The sequence below is a fragment of the Haliotis cracherodii genome, unplaced genomic scaffold (genome assembly GCF_022045235.1).
Source record: "Haliotis cracherodii isolate W230 unplaced genomic scaffold, xgHalCrac1.p SCAF_12, whole genome shotgun sequence".
Lineage (NCBI taxonomy): Eukaryota > Metazoa > Mollusca > Gastropoda > Lepetellida > Haliotidae > Haliotis > Haliotis cracherodii.
In genome coordinates this window covers 10,735,101-10,748,897 of record NW_027266267.1, presented here as the reverse complement: position 1 = coordinate 10,748,897, position 13,797 = coordinate 10,735,101, and the positions used below count along the sequence as shown (strand labels likewise).

General features: G+C 39.5%; 2 protein-coding genes across 2 annotated transcripts in view; both read left to right on the top strand.

Moving 5' to 3' along the window:
- The window catches only part of LOC139456997 (zonadhesin-like), a 387,647-nt gene that overhangs the window by 223,818 nt on the left and 150,032 nt on the right, over nucleotides 1-13,797 (top strand). The gene's annotated exons all lie outside the window — the stretch shown is intronic.
- Nucleotides 7,147-13,296, top strand: LOC139457533 (uncharacterized). The gene is made up of 5 exons (XM_071238915.1): nucleotides 7,147-7,225; nucleotides 7,781-7,856; nucleotides 8,144-8,437; nucleotides 9,703-10,005; nucleotides 12,911-13,296. The coding sequence occupies exons 2-5, from the start codon at nucleotides 7,781-7,783 to the stop codon at nucleotides 13,294-13,296; spliced, it is 1,059 nt and encodes a 352-aa protein (XP_071095016.1). The 5' UTR covers nucleotides 7,147-7,225.

Here is a 13,797-nt window from a genome sequence, read left to right as displayed (position 1 = left end):
TCATAACAATGGCACTAGAAAGAGTAATGAGGAAAGTAGCGTTATCTTTTATGACTTAATATCAATGTTAATTGATAAATAAGTGTGAATTTGACACAAGTAGTGAAGCATTTAAGTCTGTAAAACCTTTCCAAAAATGGTTGATGCCAATATAGTTTTGCTTCTATGTTTGTTTAAAATGTAGTTTGAGTAAGTTGTCACAAGTTAGAATAACGTAAGGATGTTAAACCTTTCAGCAATATACCACCCATACGACACATAAGTTTTAACCACACACCCATTGGTTTTAATGCACATTACTATAACACGCAGGTAGTTTGTCATTGATTTGTTTTTCCCTAATGCTCGTGTTACGCATCGGAATCTTCGGATTTCACGGCAACACTGACACAAACCATCAGACCCGAACAGCCACGCAATATCAGTGAAGCAAGAGCCATGCCCGGTTGACAGAGCCAGTTAGCTTTACAGCTGCGCCCGGTAAACTGCAGTGCTGCTGATTTCACTCATCAGGGTTGTCTACGTACTATAGGCTTGGGTCTTTGAAATCATGAAAAATTAACCAGGTACATTTGAAATGTCACGACCTTTCTTCACTTAAAGAGTTGACCAAGAACATTAAATAATCATTAGAACATTAAATAATCCTGTGCACCATAAATCAGAGTGATTGCATGATAATTATTCATCTTGTCCCCGAGATGACCCCAAGCACGCATATAATCCCAGAAGGACGTGTGTAACTCTTGGTAGTCAGTCACTCGCACAGCACCATGAAGGCATCTACACGCAGCAGATAAAGCTTATAAAGCAAATCCAAACATGTACAGTTGCACCCTTGAATCTGGACAGTACACTTCTCTGTTAAATCGTACAGATTATTCCATGTCCAAATTAACGAATCGTGAGGACGACGAAATGTACGTTCTGTGCTCCACTTCTACATAGCTCAGACATCGCTGACTCAGGCGTGAAACAAAAAGTCAGTCATTTTAAAGTGTTCAAATTGGATTAAACTTTGGCACTTTTTATAGTACATAAAGTTTTCTCCCTTATATCAATTTCGGAGTGTGTTCAAAAGCGTGGCTCATATATTCAGTTGCGCTTAAGTAGTTGTCTATGTCACAGGTGGGGAAAAACGATTCCACGTTAATTTAATTGCATATAAAAACAACACAAGCATGAAAATAAAAACCAAACAAAAACACATTGGTGTCACAAAAGCAGCAATTGATAATAGTAGAATAAATTTCTAACTTTTGTTTTGTTGATGTCTTAGCCGAGGTCTTTCATTGCCACGCAGTGAGTGAAGAATTTCGAAGAATTTCGAGTTTACCATGACAATGCAAACACTTGTATCACTCGTGATTTGTAATAATCCCATTGCTAAATCTGCTTCCTTCATCGTCGAAAGGTAGCCCTACACTTTATTTGTTCGAATTCTGAAAGTGAGGTGAGGTCATTGGGTTTAAGGTCACCTTCGCTTATGTAATGACGTGCATCCATATGCATGTGTGGCTGGTTTGATAAGTCTGGATGTATGCTGGTTTTATGGTGCTAGCCCACTAACGTACAATGCTCAGACACAGTTTATTGACTCTAAGTCGATCAGCCCTTGTTTTATCTCCTTAATGCCGAAGTACCATGATTAAAGAGGTTTTGTTGTATGACGTTGCCAGGTGATTGAACCTCCGACCTTGCTTTCCCTAGGCAGACAATCTATCCACTAGACCAAGGAGGCGGTCAGTGAAAATAGCGTATGATGACATGCAATCACATCAGAGTTTCATGTTGTCAGATTGAACTGTATTCATCATCAAGTGTCTTTGTAATAATTAAAAAATGACGTCTATTCATTTGTTTGACTTTGTCCGTGACTCAACATTTGCAGGATTATTGCGTAGTTCACGGTTATGCTTTAGTCATATATTGTCCACTGACAGTTCGGTGAAATATTGAAATTGTCGAATAATTGAATATTGTTACATGGCAAGATATATGACAAGATGTTGTCAAGCATCATTCATGTCGCAGGATTATTCAACACATATTCAAACTGTTGTGTCCGTGCCACAGCAACCACAAAGTTGTCCGGCTCTGGTGCTCTAGGAATAACCCGAGATATGCCATACATATAAGTCCATAACCATATATACTCCTGTTGTTCGATGTATGACATTAAGTAACAACCTGCAGACAAACAAAACGAACCCTGTCGCTCTTCCATGTTCGTTCCACGGCGACACAATAATTATATCACATCCCAGGCCGTCGATTAACGTCTCATGATTGTAGTGCAAACAATTCTGTAAGCATACTGTTTCACGGCTTGCAGTTGCTGCTGTCTGTTAACAGAAGTGCTGGAAACAATGCTGCAACTTTTACGACAGAATAGACCTAAAAATCACGATAAGTAGCGACACAGAACATCGACTATGTTAGCATGAAAACCCCAAGAAAACCTTGTTGAACGTTTCGACTCATGTAATTAAACTAAAGCAAGTTAACGTAAAGATTTAAAATCAAATCATACGTATTGCTGCATTGGCTTATTGATAATCACATACAGAACAGAAAATACAATGTGACCAATGTAAGTATAAGCTACCAATTGCAGTGGTGTTTTACTGTGTTTAAAAACGTAAACTTTGTCGCTTAACGATTGGGTGCAGATAGTTAGGTGGAACAGACCGTCAGTAAGCCCTGATCGGGGATGTTCAATTTACGGCGTCGCGTATTGAAGATTTAATTCTAAACCCACCTCCGATAAAACAGTATATTACATCAGTCTTACACTCGGGACCGTTGAAGAGCCGGGTTAGAATAGCTCTTCAGAAACCCTTGCTTGGTGTAAGAGGCGACTAACGGAATCGGGTGATCAGGCTCGCTGAATTGGTTGATGCATGTCATCGATCCCAATAGCGTAGATAGACGTTCATGATGTAAATCACTGAAATGTCTTGGTCCAGACAAGATTATTTACAGAACGCCGTAATGTAGCTGGAATATTGCTGAGTGTGGGGTAAAACAACAAACCAAACCAAAAACCTTTACATGTATCATCCAATGAACACACGATAGTTTTATTAATCCCCTTACACGTGTGTTGAAAACATGAGACACGGGTACACAACGGAATGGAGATACGGTAATAAGATACGATGATATGTTATTGATGTGTCACACGGTGTGTTTAAAACGATGATATGTTATTAATTGGTCGATGCACGTTAAACCCATTGATTAAGAAACTATTTGCTAAAGGTTCATATGTTGTTTAGTTCAACTGTAAGTGTGTTAATAGACAGAAGACTAATGAGAGAGATAACATTTTCCCCTCTGAAACAGTGTTTACGACAACCGCAAGGACTAGCAATAACTCCTCATACAGCCTTAACAGGCGAAGTGATCAATTAGAGCCATGTCAACAAACAATGGAGTAACTAGAGAGGGTTGATGGAATAAAACCGACCTTATTAAAGAAATGAAGTTTGCTCTACTCTCATGTGTGCCCTGAACTTTTATGGTTAAAGCACAAAGACGCTTGCATCCGTGTTTTACGTTTTAATAGTTGAGGTGGTTGATGCAGTCATCGTATCCCAATGGCATGGGTCGATACTCATGATACACTGGATTGTCTGGTCCAGCCTCGATTATTTACAGACCGCCAGCACACAGCAGGAATTGTGTTGAGTGCGGCGTTAAACAAAAGACAAATACAAGACAATAAACTGAGGCGGTACATTGGTTCTGTGTTTCCTTATTGCATCGAATTGCGTTTGCGAGTGAAAGGCGTTTTTATCTTTGACTGTATATTCAAAGGGCATAACAAATGACTATGTTAATGGCTTTGTGGCTAATTTCTAGCTGTGTCATAACAAACCAGCTGCCAAGACAGGTCAGTTTAGTTAAATAAGAAAATCGCACGTCAAACTTGTTATTTTTTTCAAAGATTTGCTGCGCAGAGTTGCATCCCTTGGGAGCTCCAAAAATCTGTGATTGTGGGTTAAGTGTGTATGGTGTTTAGTGCAGTGGAGTTTGTTACCCAGCCTTCGGCGGAACAGGTCTCTATGCTCAAAACGTCTGAACTGGTCGAACTGGCAAAATATCACAAACTTGACATCAAATCAAGTGTGCTTGATGCTGACGTCCCGAATTTTTTAACAACTTACCTGGTTGAGGAAGACATTTGAGATGATTATGCTCAAGAGATTGTGAGAGTTTCGGCTGTGATGAAATTATAATTTTGTAAGCGAACAATTGATAATGAGCATTGCAAAAGAAAACAAAAACAATGTGAATGGAAGCAGAAAGAGAGGGAATATCGGATTAGTAATTAGAAATTGAAGCTCATTAAGAAAATAATTTGAAGCGAATTGTTTTTCAGATTGACCCGTCTCACTGTACTTCAATGGGTGATGAATTGTTTGACTTTGACTTAGTTTGTTCCGCCCTTCTCTGAACATGATATTGAGAAGGCGGCCAACAGTTTGAAAGTGTGTTTAGGGAAAAGCTCAGAAATGTTATTCTGCCTTACCTATTGATGGGAGTTCTGATTTGTATGTTCTTAAGGCTGAAGTGTTGATGGCTTATAAATTGTTTTTTAAAGCTTACAGGCAAAAGTTAAGAAATGGGATGTCTCTACTTTTGTTGAGTTTGCAAGGGAGAAGAAAACTATGTTTGCTGGGCGATGTATTCTAAAGTTGGTTTCACTGGGGGAATTTAAGCAATGTGTGTCAAGAGACATTCGGATATATCTTGCTGAGCAGAAATTGGATTAAATACCCATGGCTTCCACTTTGGCTGATGATTATTCGCCAACATGGTTTAGTTTTAAGCAGTTAGGATTTACAGGCAGGAATTCGAAGGGTTACACATCAGGAAAGGATACTTCATTCTCTCCTAGCTCTAGTTCTATTAAGTCTGGCTCTGAGTATGTTGACAAAAAGTCAAGTTCTAAAAATACTTCCATGTCTCTAGCAGATTTTAAAAAAAAATATGTCTGGACACCTTTGTTTACGTTTGCATCTACATACACGCAAAAAATATATGACATAAATTATTATAAATACGTCAAACATAACTTCAAATACAATATATTTAATAAGGCATTAACACTTAACATGTAGACAACAGTACAGAAGCTGTAACATCGTTCAATTCAATGTACCAGCACCCTCTCTTCTAGTGTCAGCTAAGCTGGAAACAGTAGTCCGTTAGCCTTTGTGGCCTTGTCTTTTTCGAAAAAAAAATGCTTAGTTAGTATATCAAATGCCAATCAGACGCTTGAAATTTATACATATACTCTTCAAAAAAAGAAACACAAAGACAGATTCGTGTGAGGTAGGAAAATATGTTTATACTAAGAACCGTACAAGGTATTGAGTCAAAATAGTGGCCTGACATCTCCTGAACATGGAATAGTCAGTATGCCAATCACATCCTGGGGGAATGGTACTCCACTCGACCTGCATCGCAAAAGCCAACTGCTGCAACGTCTGGGGTTTGATAGACGGCTACGCCAACATTGTCAACCAAATTCACCCCACATGTGCTCTAACGTGTTCAAATTCGGGGATCTGGAGGGCCGGGAGGAAAATATCAACGTTGTTGTTGTGAAGACAGGCTCTTGTTTGTTCTGTATGCGGTCGAGCGTTGTCACCGTTGCTGTTGGCTGCTATTTGGAGGACGAGTGATATGAACATTTCGCTGATGTATCGTTGAGCCGTAAAAATTGCCCTGGATATGGACCAAACCTGTCCTGTCATGATGAGAGATAGCCGCTCACATCATAACGCTACCCCCACCAAACCTGTCAACTTCCTGTACGCAGTTTCCAGCGTAACGTTCTCCCAGACTTCTGTAGACCCGTGCTCTTCCATCCCCTCGACGGAGGAAAAAAGTTGATTCGTCGCTGAACCAGACATCTCTCCATCGCAGTTGAGGCCATACCCTGTGTTGACGACACCAAAGTTGACGATGTTGTCGACTCAATATGACGCGTCAAACAGGACGCCTTGCTCGAAGATCTGGTGCTCTTAAACAGTTCCGTACGGCCTGTTCGGAGATTCGGCTCAATCCGAGTATTAGGGATGCGGTTGAAGTGGCTGTTTTCGTCCTTTCACGGAGATGGTGAAGTCGGATGTAGCGATCGTGGGCGGGGGTGGTTACACATGGTCGTCCCGACCTTGACCGATCACGTGTTGACCCATCCTGTTGAAACCGATCCCATAGCCTTGTAATGGTGCTGGGCGCTACATTGAAAACCCTGGCTACAGTTGATCGGGATTCCCCTGCCTCCAAACGGCCTATGACGGTGTTTCTCTTTGTTAATCTTGACATGTTGTTAAACTGTCACTGTTCGATTGACGAAGATGCCAGGCAATAAAAAAAACCTTGCACTTTAATACCATCCAGCTCAATGGCCCTTTTGTTAATGCACTGGGTGTGTTTTTTTCACAATCGTACTTCTTTCACGAGTAATGGTTTGCATGTCCTTGTTGTGATCATTTTGATCCAGGTGATTTGTCACTGACACTATAACACAATAAACATCGTCATTTTTCACCTCTTTGCTTTTATTCCCAAATACATCCGTATTGCGTTTCCTTTTTTGAAGAGTATATCTATCAAATGTTACCGTGTATATTCTCTGTTACCTCGACTTTCAAAGGTGGTCATTTCAAGACCTGATGTACCACCTTAAGTCTGGTATGTGTCTGCCAACGGTAAGCATGCCTTAAATTAATCATATTTAAATGATTTATAAAATGCATGTCAAATTACACCAATCACACATAGAGGTGACTACTTAAATATTGATTCTATATGTTTGAACTGATGTTGGTGTCAAGTCGTGGAATTACTTTCTACATTACGAAGCCTGCCTCAGAATATCGACTATACCATATCCATTGTGCTCATAACAAGAGGTAGTAAACGTGGGTGTGGTGTTTACTTTGACAGATTGAGATATGTATACGGAGAAATAGACACTTACACTAGCAATGCTGCAGAGGAAAACAACGACCACATAGACAGCAATTATGTCATTGTTATAAATAGTGAATCGAACAAGGAACAGAAAACTTTATCAGCACAATAATATGGTAATGATATGAGTTATTGAACACTTTACCGTGTCACGTGTGGGTCAGTAAAACGTTGTGAAAACAGTCTATCTTCATGCTTCGTGCCACTGCTATCGACAAGGGGAAATCACAAAGTAAGTGACACAATTGAAGAGAGAGAGATAGACACGAGAGAGGCGTGGAGAGAGAAAGAATGAGAGAGATAAAGAGATAGTGAGTGAGCGAGTATGGTTTAACGCCGCTTTTAGAAATATTCCAGCAATATCACACCAGAAATGGGCTTCACACAATCTACCAATGTTGGGAATCGAACCCAGGTCTCCGGCATGACGAGCGAATATTTTAACCACTAAGCTACCCTGCCGCCCCTGAGAAAGAGATAGAGAGAAGAGGTAGAGAATGCGTTTGTGTGTGTGTGTGTGTACGAAAACACACACATATAGTTAGTTTAGTATTGATTACGTAATTGCTAACTCACTACACTCCGTATTTACTCTCCTTCTTGTTTAGTAGTTTAATACTAGCAAGTAACATACACCCCTATGTAATGCTGATAGAGTCGATGTGTTTATTATACAGAGATATCGTGTGTACTAAGTGTAATCGGTAGTATCAATTACTGACACTTTCCGAAATTTTCAGACTAATCATTTTGATCAAACGTTGATATAGTGTTCTTATTTTTACAGATGAAGCATTCAGTTATTCTGAAGGTCTTTCTCCTCTTGGTACTCACCATCTTCACAATTCACCTGGCACAGAGTGGTAGGTGTCTGGAATAGGTTAATGATAAATATCACGTTCATCCCGTCGTCTCCGAGCTGATAAGGTTACAGTTTTCAAGAAAAAATATGTTAGAAACATTTCTCCCTCTTTGCATAATGTACTGTATAGACAAATTTTGAACGAGGGTATGTACAACTATAACACATGTTTGTTTGTTTGTTGTTTAACGCCGCACTCAGAAATATTCCAACGGTCTGTAAGTAATTAAAACATGTTAGATATACTTACAAAATGATGTTTCATTTTCCAAATTATTTTTTGCTCAGATACAGCTGCAATAAACTGTCCTGACATAGCCTACTTGGGTACTTCTGCCCAAATTACCTGTTCCACGACTGTCGTCTTCAATAATACCATTTACAACTGTCCTTGCGGAGTTGCGCCACAGTGTCCGGTGTCAGGCTGCACGAATGTATCAGGACAGAGTGCAAGAATCGTCAACGACACTCAGACTGAACTCACGATTATCAGTGTACAGCCACGACATTCAGGGAACTGGTCATGTGTTGATGGATCCGGAGAAGTTGATGGAGCAGCGTTTTGTCATCTTGTCCTCGCAAGTAGGTAGACGTTTTATTAAGTTTGAACCAAGAAATCCAGTGGTGAATAGTATGAGCAGAGCTGTCCAATGACACAAATCAAACGCCATATATGAAACTTTCTCACAAATCAAGAGCAGTTAATCAAAGCCACAAGGGACTGATTATCCAGTCGTTATCCATTTCTACATGTATTTTGATATGCAATATATACTTATATCTAGTTCGGACCACCCTCGTGGTCTGAGGTAGAGCGTCCGCCAAGAGATCGGAAGGTCCAGAGATCAAACCCCAGCCGCGTCATACCAATTAAAATATGGCACTTATTGTTACCCTGTCTGGCCCTCGGCATTAAGGGGCTAAAATGACGACTGGTCGGCTGCACATCGGTGTGCTAGCACTTAAAAAGCGGCATTAGTCCGGACCAAAACAAGCAAGCATGCACGCACGCACGTCGCTATACACGTGCAATAATCTTGAACGCGACATTTTCACGTAGTCATATTGTCGTCCTTTAAAAAATATGCAAAATGTGTCGAAATTAACCAAAGCGCGAGAATGCGTAAATACTAGGGCACGATTTTTTGTCAGTTATTCGCTGGGCAGAGTTAGGTTTCCAAGGCGAAAATGAAAGTATGGTTGTGGTTTCGAATTCCAGCACCATACACAGTCATCACGTAAGGCTTTTCTGTCAACCAACACGCTATGAAATAACGGAAGCAGCGTGAAAAAACTCACTCACTCAAAGGGAGGAATTTCGAATGATCCCATGATCGAGGGTTCAAATCCTGATTCGTCCTGATTATGGTCCTTGGTCTGTCAGGACTATACCAACGCTAAGTTTGAGACCTGCACTACATTCAGTCACCTGAATTGATATGCATTTAAATCCTTGTTCACACATTTTATGAACTGCACTTGAAACATGTAGTTGTCGCATTGTCGCCCTTTTGTGAACATCTTAACTATAATTTCAAGCGTGACAATGCGACAACGTGACAATGGTGAAACTATCGCGTTGGTGCATTGTCGTGCTGTGGTTAATTTTGACAGCTTTTGGTTATTTTTGTATAATCCACAATACAAAAATGTGACAATGCCCCATCTAGTACTTCATCCACATGCATGGTCTTCATAACTAAACCAGTTTTAATTTAAATGCTGTAACTTGATGACAATTTAACGTGTTATATTTATGAAAACAATGATAAACATGTAAATGATTATGTTCAAGAGATTTCGTCAATGGAGATATTTGTACGGTTATGCAATATTTTATGTTTTAGAGATTCCTTTGGTCAACATAACCAGTGATGTGGATGCTGATTCAGTGAATCTGGGTGACAGAATATCCCTCAAAGTGGACATTCGAGACTACTACTGCTCTGAAGCTTACAGCTTAACACTACAGGTCGGGAGTGCCACCTATACACGTGAGACTGGGAGGAACGCTACCATCAAAAGCCTGACCCAAACTGTACCCGTTAATGTGACACAAATACATTTCGGGAACGTGAAGCTTGCTTTTGCCTGTGGTAATCACCAGTGGAATATTACTCCTGGAGGTGTAAAAGAGCTACAGCCAAACAGTAAGTATTATTCATGTAATAATTTACATAATTAGGGAAAGGAACGTGGACATGATTACCAATTACATACATGATAAATGTTAAATGAACCCTTAATACCATTAAAAGGGGAAGTTGATGTCCTGTTACTTGATTTTGCTATTTCTTGCCAGTAGACAGATTGACACTTTGTCATACCTCCATGTCAGAATGATAAGATCTGACTTGTCCATCTGATCATGATACAATACTGTCTAGGGGGGAATAAATTTATCAGCAGGGGAATAAATCCCATATATCCCACTTCAAAGTAAAAGAGCTCTTTCCGAGCTCAATCCAACAGCTGTTAACTATCAATTTTGAATTTGTTACAACGTCATATTAAAACATGTAGGTGAGATATATTCGCTGTAGCAGGATCCCTAGGGGTACATGGAGTTTTATGCGTCCCCCCTAAAACTCCATGTACCCCTCGTGATCCTTCTACAACTTATACTATCCAAACTTGATATGTCTACATTACAATACGTACAATAAGAGTAATGCTGACTTGCGAGTCTTATCATAAATCATATTCTGGTTTCTCAACATCCGCTTGTTTCTTTCATACCAATGCATGTTTAATGAACATTAAGTGTAGTTTGAAATATTTGTATAGAGTCAGCAATTACGTTTTAGATTGGCATGAACCTGTTTGTCAAGCATATGTAACTGACAACATTTACGCCTGACAGTAAACGGATATAAAAACGACAAAAGCATTTCCATAATGATAAGAAATCTCTACCAAAAGCTGAGTCTTTTTTTTACGGTTCCGACAGTATTACAAGCATGTATCTATGAATCACCATCAAATAGTGACGAACCGGTGGTTATGGAAAAAGTGAGTGTAGTCTGCCCAACCGGTGTCACCCTTCACAAACACGTGCAAAGACAAGTCTAAAAAAAGTGAATACATGGTAAAAGTTAAAATAGGAAATTGCCTCCCACTGACGCGCCTAAAATGATAATGTTCTCCACATGCCCTGGCTTTGGGGGGGGGGCCTTGGATATTGTAGCATTTGATCAAAGACAGTAAGAAATTAAGTAAGCTTTAGTGGTTCTTACAACCACATTTTGTCAGTTTACGATATATGTAAGTGAACAATACAGTGGCTGCAGACATGTTCAATCATATGTATCCCCTGTATTAGTTGTAAAGCACATAAACTAACATCTATTTAGTGTGTAAAAAGGGTGCACGGATGGCCCAGTCGTTTAAGGTGCCGCGATTCGCTCTCCAGAAACCTATGAATACTGTTAAAAGCGGCGTTAAACCCAACTCACTCACTCACTCAGTGTTTAAAATCACAGCTTATTCTGAACATCTCATCGTGTCATGCTTTACTGACATTGCTCCAGAGACAATGTTAGTTTTTTCCCTTTATTACCCATATACATGTACATATAAAGCAAAAAGTGTCATATACATCGCCTAGTATCCATACCGTCATACTCATTTTCGTTTACCAACAGTGTTTATATACACATACAGGATTATTAGAATCTTGGTCGTTTCCCTTTTTGAAAGTTGATATTAATAATATTTATAAAAATGGACATTTAAGTGTTGGAAATATCTTCTTTAAAAGTGTACCGTGAATAAGAAAAATACAATGAAATACCAACAAACCTCTTTATCATATAACGGCATCATGTCGTCAAAATAGACTGTTCTAAAGCCTCACAAACATGATCTTCTTGTATTAGACAGCTTGACCCGTTGTCGCGTTCAAGATTATTGCACTTTCATAGCGACGCACATGCACATACCTGTGTGTGTGTGTGTGTGTGTGTGTGTGTGTTTGTGTGTGTGTACTAGTCTGGACATTTTAGTAGTCCGATTGTATAGTGCTAGCCTACTTGAGATTCGATACCGCAGTTTAACATCAACACAACACGGATACACAGCAAACTGACTCAGAGCCAACCATGTCCCTATTTTAGCTCCTTACTGCCGAGCGACAGGCATGTGTGTGAGTAGGTTACACAGAACTATTGTGAGTTTTGGTATAGATAAACGTTCTTGTTTATGTATTGACAAGAGTTATATGTGTGTATTGATGCGATTTATTTTTCATTTTTTAGAAAAGGAGATAATTTCTTTGGCTGTTCTGTTTATATACGTTTGAGTAGCTGATCATCTCTCAGAAATAGAGAAGCTTGGTGTTCGCTATTGTAATCGTACCTAACTTTGACTTCATGAAAGTTGGAGAAGTTAACCTTTTTAAAACGTTCTGGCTTATATGATATTCAATATACAATTTGTAGATTGATTTATGTTGGATAGACAAAACCGAAATCATCGACACTGTTCCGTCAGCATAGATCGGGCATGAACTGAAATGTTTCAAATTGTGTCTGCACACATTTCAAATCTGAAAATCCCTAAAAAATCCTTAAATGCAGTCGACCTTTTTGAATGCCCAGAAAAAAATCCATGTATGTGTCTGATATGTACAGTAATGTCAGATGGTTGTAATGACACAATTAAAGACGTTGGTAATATTTCTAACCACCAAACACTGTTATGTTAATTTCTAATACAGGATATTTACCATCCCCATCCACACTCGCGTGATAACCTTTATCTATGTACTGTATTGAGGGTACACCTGCTATGAACGAAGCAGCATGAGCAGTTGACATTTTACTTATACCAACTAACATTTACGTATACTGATACAATTGTCAGAGTGAGTGTCGTGTAATTGTTGAGAAGTAAGTGATACACGGTCCATTTAATAATTCATGTCATCCTTAAAACAGTAGAGCTAGAAACACTTTACACTTATTTGGTCCAAAACAATGTTGTCTTTGCGCATGGAAGAAACGCAAATTATTGACTTAAAACGGTTGTTTTCAAGAGACAACTATTCTGTTGCAGGAACTAATGCACCAACCACTCGCTCCGTAGGAGCACCGACAACAGAAATCCCTCCAGAGGATGTTTCAACTCTATTGATAGTTGCAGCAGGAGTTACTTCGGCAGTCATCATCATCCTAATTATCACCATCGCCTGCTGCTGTTGCTGTTGTAGAAAAAAGGTAAATCCAGCTGAAACACGTCAATCCAGTCTTCCCTCTGAGTCAAATACGGCTTATTCTGTAGCGGGTATAAGTTTTCAGGAAGTTTGTAAGAGCGACGGCAGAAACGGCAGTTCAGAGAGCTGTGCCACCCACTGTTCGGTCGTGACACTAAGAGATACTGAAGATCTGCACGACAGCATGGTGAACGGGGGATCAATATACGACAGATTGTACATGAACTAGACAAACTGTCTGCCTCTGCTAATAAAACCAAGCAGAACGTAACCGTACCACTGTATGGCGATGCACAGAGCAGTATAGTTAGGGTTATACAATAATTATGATTGATCAAAGGCAGCAGATTAAATCTAATTTTGAAGATAGATGTAACATCTTCATAACCTGCTGGTTTTGTTTTTACTTTGTACGCTCATGCATGTATTTACCAAAAGAATATACCCTAGCAGTAGAGAAGAGGGGATAACATAAGTGTAGCAAATACGTCAATGATTGCTGTTCATTCTCATTGAAATCGGCACGTGTGATTTTGTTTTCCTCTTTGTGCAAACAGGTAGTTGTAAATTCGTTAGCTCGTCACCTGGAGTCTAGATTGCAAGCAAGCACGTTTTAGCTCATTCTTAGCTCATTCGCGACCAAAAATAATTATACAGCCCCTATCAATAATTTACTCACCAATTGTGTTTTTAAATCACTTGCAATGGGTACATTATGTTTTTGTTTTTA